Source organism: Syngnathus scovelli, chromosome 6 (assembly GCF_024217435.2).
Source record: "Syngnathus scovelli strain Florida chromosome 6, RoL_Ssco_1.2, whole genome shotgun sequence".
Lineage (NCBI taxonomy): Eukaryota > Metazoa > Chordata > Actinopteri > Syngnathiformes > Syngnathidae > Syngnathus > Syngnathus scovelli.
This window is the reverse complement of record NC_090852.1, coordinates 16,717,795-16,734,278: the sequence shown is the minus strand read 5'-3', so window position 1 is coordinate 16,734,278 and position 16,484 is coordinate 16,717,795. Positions and strand designations below refer to the sequence as shown.

Sequence of the window (16,484 nt, the reverse complement as noted above, 5' to 3'; positions counted from 1 at the left end):
TCACAATTTTGTGAAGGAAATAATTGTGTCTTGATTATTAGTCTGCAAAAGTGGCAGATGAAAATCATAATAAGTTTCAAAACATCCAAACCGCCATTGTCCTGATGGTTGTCATACTTGCAGCGGGTTACCGAGCCGCAATATGCAAATTAGTTTGCTTTTCAGAGTCACCATATTTTGGTTAATGACAAAAATCTGACCAAATTACGATCGCGGAGAAACAGGATGTTAGGCTGATTTGAATTTGTAATTTTCAAATTTGGCAATTTCCACCAGCCGTCCTATAAAAAACTACTCCTAGGGGCAGTACCAAATTTCAAATGGTTATAGTGGACAGATGGGAAGTGCTGAATTATAGTTTAATTTTTTTTTTTACCTTTGTCAATAAATGTGGGCAGTCTGGCATCAACTTAGGTAGAAAATTACACTTTCCATGATTGCATTCCAAATGCTCAGATGATTTTTCCAAATAGGTGATGATGGTCAATAAAAAAGACTTGATCATACTATTATACAAAAATAATACAATTATGATGACTTGACTCCACAACAACCTTTTAAAGCTTGAGGTTGAATAAATGAAATCTTGTTTTTTGCATCTCAACTTCCAATTAGCTCTGGCTCATAAGGCAACACAATCAAAAAGTAGGAAAAATAAGATGGGTTTCGGATGAAAATAGCGGTTAGCCTCGCTAGTTAGCCAGCCGCCACTCCCTTCCCTCACACCCCGTTGGCAGGGGGGAAGGACTGGGGAGGAGTTGTCTTTGTTGTGCTCACCATTGCGTCTGGAAGTGTGTAAATAGTGCTTATCCACTTTTAATTGCCTCATCTGCCATCTTGAGCATAGAGCAATAAAAGGGGATCATACCCAGGACCACCACACGGGGACCGTCCCCGGATGTCGGTGACACAACTCATTTGCCATCTGCCACCTGTGTCGCCTCGCCTTCGGAACCCCGTGGGATTTATTTTTTTTTTAAAGATGGCGGGATTAACAAGGAAATTTTGCATTTCATCGTCTTGCTCTCAGTATTTTAAATGGCGATCCGGCACCATTAGTCGTCACAATGTCGATATGCACATCTGCACCCGGTGCCCCTTCACCAATCAGCAGTAATTAAAAACTTTGGCCCTAATTTGATTTTCTCCTCCATTCCACACTAAAACACCATGTGATATTTTTATAGTTAAAAGTGCAAAGATTAAATGAGCCTCTCGAAATCTCCCCAACAAATATACCCCTCATGTACCATTAACCTTGAGCAAGCTTATTAACTTGGCACTCCCCCACCAGTTGAAACCCGCCATAAGATTTCCCAATCCACCCATTCCCCTTCATTGAGCAATAAGCCGTTTGTGACCAGGATGAAGCAGAAGATCGGTGGATGCTCATGAATATCTTTGCATGTCAATTTCCTCCACTCCCCATCTTGCTGTACTCCGACCTAACACGCCGGAGAATATTTTTAAATCGTTGTGGGGAAGGCATCGCATTAAGGCTGCTTGGGAAAATGCGATTAGATGAAGATTGCGTACGTCACTTGCATTTAGGGTCGACTAAATGAAATAAATAAATGCTAGCTTGAGAGATGACCGGTACAAGTGAGTGTTGTTTACAATCTGTCCATAACCATCGCCATCCTGCTCTGCAGATATAGCACAAAAAATAAATGCTCAAGTTTATTTTTTATTTTTTTTTACAACAGCCATCTTTGCGCCAAGCGATTGGATAGTAAAAACAACCCACAAAGGCGGCCGGTTGGAAAAAGGTGATACATGTTGAAGGTGCGGCTCACTCCATCCTGAAGATTGGTGCTCTGGGAAGAAAATTGGCAGAATTCATCAAATCTTCTGCTGGTTGAAAACGGCGCTAGCAGCCTAGCGCGGAGCTTTTAAATGTGAAAATAACCCGGGCTGCCCCGCGGGAGTGTGTTTTATGTGGTTGGAGGGGTTCAAGTGGGGCTCATATATTGGTTTGTGTTGAGATGTCGGCGGCTTTGTCAGCTTTCCCTAGCGTCCGACGCTCTCGGTTTCATGTCGCTGGAGCGTTTCTCCGCTGACTGCGTGAGAGTGATTTATGCAGTCATAAGAGCTAGCGGGCCGTGCTTCATCCTGACACCTATTATCAAAATGAGATATTTGAGTGTGACGAGGAAACAAAACAGGGGAGGGAATGAAAAAGACTTGTGTGTTTTCCCAAATACAATTTGGAGCCATTTTGGGGCCTAGCAATCCATTTTTATTAGCGCTAAGCTAAAACGCTAAGCTAAAACGCTCAGCTAAAACTTTTCACAACTAAAAGGAGGGTTACACTCGAAACTTTTCGCCCGCCAATCATTTGTTTGTGTTTCTGAATGCAACTTGAGTTTGATGTTCAAGGGCGGAATGGAAAACAGGTTGATTCTTTTGACTTCTCGTGCGAGCTGGAGGGAGAGCGTGTTGCTTCTTCTCCGCTCCGTTGCCGCTCAGACTCAGCTGGGAAAAACAACCAGACGATAGCGAGGCAAATTGGGAACGGTTATTTTTGCTACAATGCGCTCCCGAAAGTATTAGGCTTGTTTATTCTCCGAGTAGATGCGAGTGGCTGTGGGACGACGCGTCTGAGGCAGATGAATACTCCCAAAGCTTTCCCGGGAGCTTCCGGACACACCGCATATAAATATCTCCGTCCTCCTGCTTTTGTGCAACTTTATCTCCAGCCTCTCATTGGCTCTTATCTATATGCTGCCATTCCCCAAATGAAAGGCCACCAAATACGGAAACAAATGAAGCGTGGCGAAACAAAAACATCTGCAACCTCAGAGGGCTTTGGATGCTAAGCTCGTCGCGATGCGCCATTCGTTCGGCTGCGTGACAGCCGAGCGCTCGGGCTTCGGTGGCACGGTCGTTACTTTGGCTTCCTTCCAGACACATTTATGGGATGAAATGTGTCGGAATGAGTCGAAAGAAACGGTCTGAGAAAGGCCCGGTGCATTTTCCATTCATTGGTTCCCTTGCTGGAGTCAGTCAATTGATTTTTAGGACCAATGGTTAGCTTGTTTATCTCAGAGTTTGAAAGTTTACATTCGAAAGATTTACGAAGCCGTTTCTAGCGTATTAGCATTTCACTCGCCGGTTAGCATTTAGCTGTCTTCATGTGAGGGCTAATGGTTACACTTAGGGGTCATGTTGGCCTTTTATTTCCCCCTTCTTCCTCTTAAAAAGAGGAAAAGCTGGCGTGTAAGCGCCGCACTCCCGAGGCTGGCTGACCTACATGTTCGACTTCCTCCATCTGCCTGCGTTCACTTAGCACTCGGCAGGCCGCCACTCACGCAGCAGGTGCCGACACACGGAAGCTTCGGGTGTGTTGAGTGTAATGTGGATATATTTTGAGTAAAGATACTAAAAGACAAAGTCAAGGTCACGCTGGTTGGCTAAAACGAACGCCGCTGTAGCCTTGTTTGGTTGTGAATAACGATGACCTTGCTTCATTCGTTCCAATTGCGGCCGAGTCCCCGCCCTCCTGCACCTTGAAAACAATTAATTAGTATTCAAAGCCGTAAAGTAATATATGCAGTTAATTCGCGAGCATTAAAAGCTAATGGACTGGCTGAGTCTTGCGCCCCAAGCCGCCGCACAGAACGAGTCCATCAATCACTTCCATCAGCGATCCTTCGCCAGCTGACGGCTGTGTCGGCGCTTCTTGACAAGCGAACGCAGGGCCGGGCGGCGTCCGCCGTGGCTTCTGTTGACATCTCGGGAGATGAACTGGATACATTTCACTGCCTCTGTCACTGTATTGTGCCTTGGCTCTCTGATGAGGAGTTATTCGTGTACAGTGCTACGCAATCCGTTACATCCGCGGCAAGTCCATCCATCCTTGTCCTGCGCGGCTTTTCCGATTCAGGTGGTAAGGTGAAAACGGCATGAGCAGCTTTAGTTCGCCAAATTGTTCGCGCCTTTGTTTGCAGAAAAGGGATTTCCTCTACTAAGCTCAAGTTACTCTCCCGAATTTCCCCTTGGCGTGGCTTGCAGTTGTTCTGCCTTGAGCGGAAAAGCCGCTTCAGGCCACAGCTGTTGGATGTTCTCGCCAGCAGATGCGTCTTGGCCTCGCTGCTCCATTCAGACGCCTGATCCTCTGCTGGTTCGTCCGTGTTGCCAAATGACTTTGTGGTGAATAATTGTTTGGTTCCGGACCGATTGGATAAGTTGACTCCGCATATGGAAGACTTCAAGCCATTAAGCATCTGCACTCGATCAACGCAACAGCTGCTTTATTGCCTGCATGAGCTTATGAATGGAAGAAGAAGGGGATGAGGTATGTGGCTTAAGTTGTGCATCAACAGCAAAAACCTGCAAGACACAAATCTTTTTTTAAATCGCTCATATTAGCCGAGGGAGAATCTGTGTGGGCTCGTGTGCGTTTGCTCGACTGACATCCGCCATCGGATTGCCTCGTGCAGTACTTAAGGCCACTTATTATTCATGTGTTGATTGGGGATTATTGTTCCATCTGGCACGCAAGGGTACAGAGGATTTCAAAAAAATAAATAAATAAAGCAGCACCTGATGCCGGGACTAGCGAAGAGCCCCAAGCACGGGAGTCGGGTTCTCCCAGGGGAGCGTTGGGATAATATTTCTGCAGGTCTGCAAGGTGACTGTCATGCGCCTTGAATTGTGAAAGCGCCTCATTTTACTTAACCCATATTTTGCATTGTGAAGAAATGCTGAGTGGCTAAAAAGTAGCGCTAATGAAAGATGCTGCTATGTTGTTGCTCCACATTGCTGGAGTGGCTGACCCAGTTTATCTGCTGCTCGGGTGATTAATGCAGCATCACTACAAATAAAGGTCAGGGCCGGAGCACCGCAGCTGAGGGAGTTGAATATGATTTGTCGGGAGGGGGGGTGCTTACTGACGATACAGACAGGTAATTATTCCGCCAAGGAGCAGGGGTATTTTTTTTCCCCTGCCAAACCAGTCTTGTTAACTTGTTTTCAAAACGCTGCGCTCATCAAATACTGAAGGCCCTCTTCAATTTATTCTTTTAGTTAACGAATGTAAGGTTAAGATTTTAAAAATATCCACCATTTTTGATAATGTTACAAGGTTAGCTAGGCTAAGTGGCTCGCGGATAGAGCGTTAGCCGCTAATGTTAGCTGTCAGACATTTTGATCAGTTTGACATTTGCATTTTTTTTTTTTTTTTTGAATTTTTATTTTGAGTTTGTGCTGTGTATTTGGCAGTTGAGTCTTCATTTCCAAAATCACCACTTTTTAGGAATCACACAAAATTCTTTGAGCCATTAACATTGCATTGCAGTTTTGGGGGGGGGCAGTAAGCGTTTTGTCACAAGTACTTTCCTCCCTTTTTACGCGCAGTGATGATCCATCCATTTTCTACCCTGCTTACTTGCTGCGGTGAGCTGGAGCCTGTAATATGAACATTTTATGTGGACTTTTATCCTAACTTTAGTTGAGCAGGTCTAATTAAAATACATAAAAAGTGATTATTCCTCTCCATCCTTTATCTAAATGATCATCTTCACTTTCACATCCACCCGGCGTCTCTTCCGGAGAAATTGCCGCGGCTAAATGAAGCGATGATTTTCTTTACTCGTGCCAGCTGTAGCGCAAATAGTCTTCAGTCTGCCGGAAAATTCTGCTCCTTTCATGGAGATAGGAGGGATTTAAGGAAGATGGATTGAAGAGCGTGTGAGGCTTTGAAGAGCTCCATCGTGCTGTAGTGTCAAATGGGTTTTTGCATGCCCTGCCGTGCTTGGAGTTCTATAAATAATCAAACGAGAAAATGTTATTTGAGCACAAACGGTGCAGCAACACATGTAGACAGACAACGTCACGAAACTTCAGAATTCTCTTGCTACCACTTTGAGCTATCAATAAAGTCTAGTGAGCCCATTCCAGAAGAAGATGCAAGATTATTATTTTTGGTTCCCAAGATGGATGGATGGTCTCATGATTTTCCGTTTCTCTTCAGGTCAATGGTAAAGAGCTGTCCAAGTCCAGCCATGAGGAGACGTTGGAGAGCTTCCTCCCCGCCAAGGACCCCGTCGTGGTCCAAGTCATCCGGCGGACCCCCAGCGGCCGACCCCACGGCCCGCCTCAGGAAATCCATGTGGTGGATGTGTGCACTCAGACCGACATCACCTTCGAACACATCGTGGCGCTGGCAAAGCTGCGGCCTACGACGCCTCCCGTGCCTGACGTCTGTCCTTTCTTGCTCAGCGACAGGTGAGCGTTCGGACAAGTTCGAACACTCGGAACTATACTTGGGAGCAGCGGAATTAATGACAGGAATATTTGCATCAAGCGTATCAACAAAAGGTTCTCTTTGAAAAACAAAAACAGAAACAAGAGTCGTTATTTCCCTCGGTGTCACTTTGATTTTGTGTTCTGCACATCACAAAGCAGCAAAGGGGAAAAGTTTAGCATATTTTAAAAAGTAGGTTTCATCTCCTGAGGATGGAACAACAGAAAACTTTTCTTTTTGTTTTTTCTAATTTTTTTTTTTACAGACGCGAGTAATTATTCGCCCCGAAATCGTTGCTTATTGACACTTGAATGTATCGCGCAAATACAAAATCCCCTACGGGACCTTGTTGGCAATTATAGCAAGAAGGCCCATTTAGACTCATCGAAGGTTTACTGGGTGATTAAAGTAAATGGGCTCGTAAAAAAAAATAATAAATAAATAAAAACTGGGCAACACATTGAAACGGGCAACTGGCAGCCCCGAGTGCAAATGTAATCAATGCGCCCCATTAAACTCACTCTTTCATCTCTACCATCAAGTGCGGAATTCAATACGATAGATATGACAAATGTTGTGTCACGCCTGATTACGTTCCTCGCAACTGCTGCCAGAGATAGTTTTCAACATGGCGGCTTTGCGACAAGTCTAGTTCCAGTAAGAAGACATGTTGTTTTTGGAATGCTCCGATTCGTGTAGTCCACTTGAGATTTTTTTTTTCTTATCTTGTGTGGTCCTGATGCTGCCTGGCATGATAATAGACTTGCTGCACAATGAGTGTGTGCAAGAGGGGGCGGGCGCTTGTCAGTCAAGAGCAGCAGGCAAATGACGGGAATGAGCTGTTATTAGCGAGCGGCTTGACTTTTATCGTGCACACTCAAGCACTACGGCGTCTTTCTTCGGCGGATTGCAGCCGAGACAAAGGCGATGGGAAATCCTGTCACCGCTTGCTGTTGAAGTGCTTTGAAAGAGAATGAACCAGAGGATGTAACTTAGCTCCGCCTCTTTGTGTTTGCCCCCCCCTGACAGCTGTCACTCCCTTCACACCATGGAGCAGGATTACTACGAAGGCACCGACTACCTCTCGCCGCTTCCGGTCGACGCCGACAGGACGCAAGAGTTGGAGTATGAGGTAACGATTCCGATTACGACACGATATTTGCAGTCGATCGATTCGGATACGATTTTACAATAATCGTCATTTTTGCGATTAAAAAAGTCACAGAAGCAGGGGTTTATACTTTCTGGACCTAAATGTATTTATTAAAATTATTTATTTATTTTAAATAATGGTGTTTAGAATTGATTTGTTTGGTTACATACGTTCCAAAGTGTTTTCCCAGTCAAAACTGTTTATTCCACATTGGCAGTCCCCCGTTTCCATAGTGATAAACACTCAAGGCTGACATTTTTTTTTTTTTTTTAGTATCCCAAGTCATCGCCATGTTAGCGCACAAAGCCTGGTGACAGCCTGCCTCACCTCCATCTTTGTTTGTTGCGTTTGAATTAGTAGCTCTGAACGCTCCCACCCACCGAGCCCGGCGGCGCGGCAAAGAGATTTGCGCGCACGCTCGGATCAGCGTGACACATTGCTAGCATACAATGCAGAATATGAAAGGCTTTCTGTACCCCTCGTTGCGATTTTACAAATCCGATTACACTCGGCGGGCTCTGTTGCCTGTTAAAACCCGTCAATGTCCGTCCGTTCGTCCCCCGTGGACATCGGGAAGACGTTCCTTTAAAATGACTTTACTCGGAGGTGTCACTCGAGAAGAGCGTGTCGTCGCCACTTTACCAAGGAACCATTGAAATCCAATTCACCTTTGCGGCCCGGCCATGTTTCCATCAGTGCAATTCCCCACACGAGTTAAAATTGTTCGCTCCCAATCCTGCACCCATTTGTTCTTCTTAGAAGTGGACATCGAGATCTCACTTGACCTCTCTGCGGCCTTAGATGCAGTTTTCGTTTGACTCAAAAAACAAGCCGTTATGTTTTCAATCCGGGAAATGATCACCAATTCATTAGGAAAGCAACCCCGAAAGGCAGAATCCAAAATGGAGTATGTTAGCACAGCGCTACGTTGCTACGATCACAACAATAAACCGCGCAGTTAAATAAATAGCTCTCCATGAGCTCTCACTTATTCACACGCTAAACTTGCCGAGTGATCACGAGCTGCCGTTAGTAATTAATCACCGGGAGGAGATAAACTACGGCAATAATTGATGTCTCTTTAGCTTTTATTATCGTTGATGTGTTGAGAACTGTTCTAGCAAATGAGGCCCCGTGCGTTAACGTTGGATATATTTTGTTTGATATTTGGAGAGGAGCGGTAAAATGAGACCTGACCATCATGAGGGAGGAAATCTGGCAGTCTGGGTGCATTTGTGGCTGCTTTTTCAATTACGGCTAATCAAAGGCGCCATTACGATGACAGCCCACAGCGCGCCTTGATGGCGGGGACGACACTTTGCGCTGTACATTACGCCACCGCCGCCATTAATTTACTGTCGGCTCTTATCTCTGTGCTGTGGGCTCTTCCCCTACTGGGAAGTTAAAAAACAAATTTGGATTTTCAAAAGAAAAAAGCGCTTTCACTGCTGCACTTTGTTAGAATGTTAAACGACTGGTTTTGTTTTCTTGGGCAGCCTGCTGGGCGTCGGCTTGTTTTTATATTTTAGATTTGATTGGCGCAGGCACGGGGCGGGCAAAAATGTCGGAACCCCAATGAGGGCTCGATGCAGATGTGTGCCTCATGGAAGTCAATCGTTTGTTGATGCCTCACCGGGGGGAAACGAGGAATTATTTAGTACGGCGTATTCCGCATGTACCCCCGCCCGAATTAGCATAATTTGATCGTATTTATGGTTTGATGCTCTATATTTGGTGCCGACTTGGGGAAGAAGAAGAAAAAAAAAAAAATCTCCTGTGACATTTCAATTCCCCACGCATGAGAAGCGTCTCTCATGATCAAACGCCTTCCGACTCCTGAAAGTCAGAGGCAACTTTGCCTTCTAGTACGTTCAAAGTTTAGGCAGAATTTTCTGCTTGAACTTGAGGAATCAATCTTGCCGTTTTGTTTGATCTTCTGTGCCGTGGTTCTTTAAAGCAAATATTTGACTACTGTTGGTACCGATACTTGCTCATGCCACTTTGATCAAAAAATCATTTCAAGAGAATACTGTTGAAAAACTGTCGTTTTATTATTTAATTGGTTTATGTTTGATGACGATTATGTACCGATTTCTTTTCACATGTAGGCCTTTGTAAAGTGCCGGAAGGATCGATTAAAGTCGCAGTTAAAACAAGCTCAAAGAATTGACGAAGAACCGCAATTTCTTTTATCTGTACAACGCCCACGGCAACATTTCATCCCCTCTCCTCGATACAGGAAGTGGAATTGTGCCGACTCAGCAGTCAAGAAAAGCTGGGGCTGACTCTGTGCTACAGGACGGATGAAGAAGAGGACGTTGCCATCTATGTCAGCGAGGTGAGAACACGTCAAAATACCGATACCAGGTTTTGGTATCGGGCCTTATTTTAAGGTATCGGTACTCACGACGATACTGTTATTTTCTTAAAAATTATTGTATCGTATGTTTGATAGAAAACAAGTATATTTTGAAAAAATTGGAAAAATCTAATAAATTCATGTTAGTTCAAAATACTATATCAGGATTTATAGGAAATTTTATGTATCAAAAATAGTAGTGCTAGCAATACTTAGTTTCGGTACTGAAAACTAAGAGTCATTTTATAAAGATAGACTTGTGTATCTTGTGACTTTTTTTTTTTTTTTTTAAAAACAATATCTTTAACTATGACAATGATGAGTACCATCAAGGTAACTACCTTCAAGGGTTTTTCTTTTAGCCCGAGATGAGCACACAGACTCTCTTTCACATGTTGCAGTCCTCTTGCCTCCATTTCTCTTAACTTTTGTCTCCGATTCGTTTGAAGTTGAAAGCCGAGCGGAATATAAATTTATGCTCGACAGCTACTGGCAGCGTTTGTTGGCGAGAGGTGGTGGTGGGAGTTGATTCGGTTCAAGACGAGTGTGCTGCATTTCGATGAAGTGGCTGAATGTCACCGTCTATGAGAGGTGTTGCCCTCTCGTCCATTTTGGAAACCAAAACAACAAAGTGAAACACACAGCTTGTGAATAATTTAGGCGCTGCACTTAAAAGTTTTTTTTTTTTTTTTTTGGATTCACTCAGAGATTCAGAGCCATCTCTAAAAGAAATCATCAAAGTGTCTCGCTAATTCCACACTGTTGATTTCCAACGTTCACTTTTTTTATCTTCCTTAATGGAAAACTTTTTTGGGCAGTTTTCGAGCATTTTTTTGTGACATTGTAATTCAATTCTTGGTACATTTTTTTTTTGTTAAATCAGAACTTTGCTCTCCTTTTGCAGATTTGTCCCAACAGCATCGCCGCCAAAGACGGTCGCATCCGAGAGGGGGACCGCATATTACAGGTAAGGTGGGGGGAGGGGGGGGGGGGATTGATCACAGTCCACCGCTGTCCCCCAGCATGAAGTACCCCCATTCATTTTTAATGGCTGCACATTAAAGGGGGGATCTTTCCACCCACTGTGACTGTTAAAAGGTGAGAAAAGCCCCCGTGGCTGTTTTACTTACAGACTCAGCAACAACAGCTTATTTTTTTTATTTTTTTTTATTCTGGATGGTTGCTGTGCTGCAGCTCGTGGGAGAGTTGAGAGGCTTGACGTCACGTGTTGAATCCCCAAGTTGGCCAAGTAGTTGCATCGTGCACTGATTTGCTTTGGCCACTTGGAGGCAGCGAAAAGGATTCGAGTTGTGTCGAACAGAACGGTTGTTACTCGTCTTCTAAATAGGGAAAATTACAATTTGGAAATATTGATGATTTAAGGGTGAGCTACATTTCACAACAGGTGGATTTTTTTTTTCTGAAACATCATAGTATATATCAGTATTTCTTTATTTTCGTATTTATTTTCTTCTATTATTTATTTATTAATTTTCTTATTTTCTTTATTAATTAATTTACACATTTTTCTATCTTGTATTTATTGATCAAACTTCAAAACAACAAATTACAACTTTATTCTGCAAGTTTTTCCTCTAAATTGATTTTCTCGAAACATCCCGACTTTATTATTTTCTTGTTAACGCACAACTTTTTTGAAGCGATCCTCATCTCATTACATTATTGACGTTAGACACTTTCTCAATTTTCATTTATTAATGTAAAACTCCTGACACCACATCCCACCACCAAACAGTTGTCTCTAATTGTTCAGTGGTGTTGGTGGATTGATCTGATCCAGAAGTGGGAGTTGAGGGGGTTGTTTACGTGTACACCGGCGCCATTATCCGTCGATGACAGCGCCATTAGTCAGGCCGGCGGAAAGATGGACGCTCGCTGTCAGTGGCCAGTTAATTGTACGGCGAGATGTATGTATGGCCCCGTCTCGCCGTCCCATTCATAATAACCGCCGCCGCCGCCGCCGTGTTGTTGTGCCGGAGGCTTTTTATTGCAGATGAGCTGACCTCTTTTTGCGTGTGTAACTACGATATGCGCCCGTGTACACCTTTTGTCTGGCTCTAATCCACTTTGCTTGTCATCTTCAGATTAATGGGCAGGATGTGCAGGACCGAGAGGAGGCCATGGCTGCGCTCTCCAACGAAGAGTGCCGCAGCATCGTCTTGCTGGTGGCCAGGCCCGAGATGCAGGTGAGAAAGCAAGCCGCACCGACAAAGATGTTTAGGGTCAAGCTCATCGGTGCGGAGTGGTGTACCCTCCCTTTTTCTCCACGCCAAGACCACTCTTGGAAGCCACCAGTGAGCCACACCTCATCAAGCTACTGTAATTGACTTCCGACGCTAAGCAATAAAAGCTAATGGCACGCTAATGCCGCACGGGGTTCATTCAGGCCCGCGGCCGAATGAGCGGAAGGACACGTGCCGCAGTGCAGCTGAGCCGCCAGCCATTTCTAATTAAAAAGCATTGCTCTGTCATAAATTTGAGAATGCGGATGGTTCTGATCCAGTGGGAATGGATGGACGACACGGAGGCAAACGCTATCTCATTATGTCGCCGGTTAATCCCAACAGAACGTTGGCAACTATTTTGTTTTTGACGTCGGCGCATAAATAACAATTTCCTCCGTCTGCAGCTGGAGGAGGCCTGGCTGGATGATGAACACAGCGAGTTCCTGGAGCAGCTCAAGATGGAAATGCTGGAGGAACAGCGGCGCGAGGAGATGGAGTTGGCCGCCTTCCAGGAGGAACAAGAGAGCGGACAGGTTGGACACACACTCCGGGCGACTGCATGACTGACTCTGCTCTGTGTTTTATTTGATCATCTCCATGAAAAATGAAGACTGAATATGAGGAATAACTTGTGACCTTGACGAGGTCCAAAGGTCACAACATTAAATACACCTGCCCAAGTGAAGCCCCACCTGTTCAATATATATTATTTATTTTATGTTTTTCACAATTAAGAGGCAAAAGCAACAGAGATCAGGAGCTAATGGCGTGTCTGTTTTTGTTACCAGCGAGAAGATGACGACAAGCCCACCTGCTCCACCCTCACCCAGCATCAGGACAGGGGGCGGATCCTGAAAGAGAGACAGGACAATTCCGAGCGTAACGTCCTGGCGCAGATCCAGAGGCGCCTGTCGCAGTGTCTCCGGGACAACCGGCACCCGGAGGATGAGGACGACGGCGAGGACGTGGCGGCGGAGGGCGACCGCTACCAGCAGCTCCTGGAGCTCAAGTGCCAGATCCGCAACAGCGGCGAGTACGACCTCTTCTACAGCCGGCGCAGCACCATCGAGTGCAGCCTGGGCGAACCGGGCGGAGTCCAGCACGAGCTGCGCATGCTCAACGAGGAGCTTCGCAGTATCGAGCTGGAGTGCCAGAACATCATGCAGGCGCACAAGCTCCGCAAGGGCCAGCAATCAGCCAGTCCCCTTCGGGGGGAGCCCGGCAAAGGCAAACTGGCGGACATCAACGGGCGGCTGGAGAAGTCGGACAAGGACAGCTCCAGCGCCTATAATACGGCCGAGAGCTCCCGGAGTACTCCTCTGGCTATGGATCGCTCCCCTGAACATTCCCTCCAGAGGATGGTGAGCCTCACCAACCAGAGGAACCTCCGCAGCAGCCTCGCCGCCGGACCCTCGCTCAGTCCCAGCCCCGTCCCGGGTTGCCGGGCCCCGTTGCTGGGCAAGAGCAGCAGCCCGGACCACAGCAACCCCTCTGAGTCGGACCAGATGCTTCAACCTGAGGAGGAGCAGAGTCGAGGGAAACCTAAGGTCCGGGTGACGCAGATCCCTTACTTCTCTCCGTCGCACAGTTCCCAGCAGCGGCAGACCAACATCCCCGCGCACGCCCGCCACTACCAGAGCTACATGCAGCTGATCCAGCAACGCTCGGCCGTGGAGTACGCCCAGAGCCAGCTCAGCCTGCTCAGCGTGTGCAACAAGGAGCCGCAGGCGGCGCCTCTCCTCCTGGACGAGCCCAAAATGGAATGGAAGGTGAAGATCCGCAGCGACGGCACGCGTTACGTCACCAAGCGGCCGGTGCGTGACAAGATCCTACGGGAGCGAGCGCTGAAGATCAAGGAGGAACGCAGCGGCGGCATGACCACGGACGACGACGCCATGAGCGAGATGAAGATGGGCCGCTACTGGAGCAAGGAGGAGAGGAAGCAGCACCTGGTCCGCGCCAAGGAGCAACGCAAGCGGCGCGAGTTCATGCAGCGCAGTCGCTTGGAGAGCCTGAAGGAGAACCCGCAGAGCAGCGGCGAGGCCAGCATCATCGAGTTGAGTCACAAGAAGATGATGAAGAAGCGCAACAAGAAGATCCTGGATAACTGGATGACCATCCAAGAGCTGATGACGCACGGGACCAAAGCTCCGGAAGGGGCGCAGGTGCACAACGCCTTCCTGTCGGTCACGACGGTGTAAAAAAAAAAAAAGCGAACTCTCTACCCGTGCTGGGTGATATGAATCTAATTGCCTCGTTCAATGTGGCATTTTTATGAGGACGATAGGAGTATTTTTCACACTTTGTACACCCAGATAGCATTTTGTAAAGAGTTTATCCGTGGCACTATGGCATCCCCCTTTGACATTTTTCTACAGATCGATGACATCGTCGCCTATTTTCCCAGTCGCATCCAAAACCAAACAAACTCGGACGTGAATGTTTGTTTTTCCTGCAATGTTTTAAAAGGCAGCATCTGTTCATCTATGTTGACATTTATTCAATAGAGGAAAATCAGAAAATAAGGATTCAAAAAGGTTCCTATTCAATTCACAATTTAGTTTTATTATTTTCCATCCCTGGATTGTTTAGTTTGCCACTGAGCAGGACTCAGCTGATTGGATTTCTTATTGGAAGTATAAAGTCAAATTGAAATTTATTTCCATTGCTTAAAAACGGAAATCTTGTAAATTTCATATATGAAATGGATCCCTTTGTCTTTGTTTCGAGTCCGTGTGCCATGGTCTTACGTAAACGCGTAGTCGGCAAATGTGTAGCCAGTTGGAAAAAAAATGTGATGGTGCTCTTTGCAAAATAAATAACAATAAATTGTCATCTTCTCTTCTTTTGGGGTAGCTTTGATGCTCTGCTGCTTGTGTTTTGTGAGAAATGTCATGTTTCTATTAATTTGAACTTAATTGGAAAAGATTTTAAAAGTTTTAGACAGGGGAGCTCACGTGGAATCGGTATGAAGGATTGACATAAATTTCTGGACGCCCCCCCCTTATGTGAAAAGTGAATTAGCGGTGGCGTGAACATCCATCCTCGCCTCCTGCCAGCGTGTCCGGCCGTTCAGCTGGAGGAGATTTCAATTAAAATAGTCTTCCACTCGGGTGGCTTTATGTTCATTAGGAGGGAGCGGCCACTTCATCTTGCGTGGTTACGCACAGGTGCTCAGTGTGTTGTCTTAGTTTGAATTTTTAATGTCAGCGCTGACGGTGAGCACGACTAATATAACTCTTAGCATGTCTCGTGAGGTGTGTCCTCGGTGTATTGGAGCCATTGACCTTTTTAAGAATGTTGTAAACAATAAGGCCCGGTGTACTTAGTGTTGAGGAGTAATTAAGTACCGCTGACATCGTCGCCAATGGGGAACAAAGCTTTCATTTTATTTTCTCACAGGTATGTATAAAATGTTTGCTTGGGTTGTCTGTAATTTAGTAAAATATAGTTATATTTATTTTATTGTGTTGCTTGTTTTTTTTTTATTAATTAATTGATTTATATTTATTTTCAATTTTTTTAATTTAATTTTTAGAGCAGCTTTGTTAGTTTTCATTAATTTGAGTACTATTGTTTTTTTAATATGATATTTTTTATTTAGTCTGTAGAACAGATTTGTTAGTTTTTATTCATTTGAGTATTGGATTTTTTTCTTAATATACGATAATCTTAGCTAGTTTTTTTAAATTTACTTTGTAGAACAGCTTTGTTTCTATTAGTTTGAGTATTTTTTATTTTTTGTCAATGACAATCTATTTCAGGGTCAAACATTTGTGCCATTAATCCAGGCAACATTTAAATCTTTTAATCCGACAGCTCCTCAATGATCATGTTAACTACTCTGAATTTTAACCAACTTAATAGTTTTCCCAATCGCTTGGTCAAATGTGCTACGAGGGTTTGTTTACAAACGATGCAATCTTTTGGGAGTACCTGTGACACGTTGAAAAGGTCTATTGCCGCAGCAGTCATTTTTTGGTGAGTCCCCCAAGTGCTCGCCGGCTAATTAAATATATCTGCGAGTACCTAACGGACGCGATCAGGTGTAATTAAAAAGCGTCGAGGTGACAGCCGTGGCATTTGTCTGAGCCGTGACAAGTTCAAACAGCCGCGCTGGCTCAAATGTCAACTAGATAGCGGCCGTCCTCACAACTCACACATACCTCCTGTTATGAATGTTTGCTCGTGACCTTTGGGAATCCCAGGATAGTCGACCATAAATTCTCTGTCCCTTATCCCAACTCGTTGGAAGCCCCGGAAAAGTACAACAACCGATATTAACCTAGTGATGTAGTTAAAAAAAATTAAAAATAATCTGAATCAGGGATATAATAGTTTTGGACATCATTCTTGTTAGTTTCTGTTTTTATTTTTTTGGGGGGTGGGGGGGGTAGATGTATTATTATTATTTTATTGCATTTGTTCCGTTTTATTTTTTTTATTATTTTATATATATTTTCCTATTATTATTACTAT

At 45.0% G+C, this 16,484-nt stretch overlaps 1 protein-coding gene across 2 annotated transcripts in view; it reads left to right on the top strand.

Moving 5' to 3' along the window:
* Positions 1-14,850, top strand: part of LOC125970845 (PDZ domain-containing RING finger protein 4) — a 63,857-nt gene extending 49,007 nt beyond the window's left edge. For both annotated transcript variants that reach the window (XM_049723528.2, XM_049723529.2), the window contains exons 2-8: positions 5,975-6,228; positions 7,277-7,379; positions 9,640-9,738; positions 10,664-10,726; positions 11,865-11,966; positions 12,410-12,538; positions 12,794-14,850. In XM_049723528.2, coding sequence (XP_049579485.1) covers positions 5,975-6,228; positions 7,277-7,379; positions 9,640-9,738; positions 10,664-10,726; positions 11,865-11,966; positions 12,410-12,538; positions 12,794-14,206 — 2,163 coding nt within the window. In that variant the 3' untranslated portion in view covers positions 14,207-14,850. The remainder of the gene's footprint in view (positions 1-5,974; positions 6,229-7,276; positions 7,380-9,639; positions 9,739-10,663; positions 10,727-11,864; positions 11,967-12,409; positions 12,539-12,793) is intronic.
* The last annotated feature ends 1,634 nt before the right edge of the window (positions 14,851-16,484 follow it).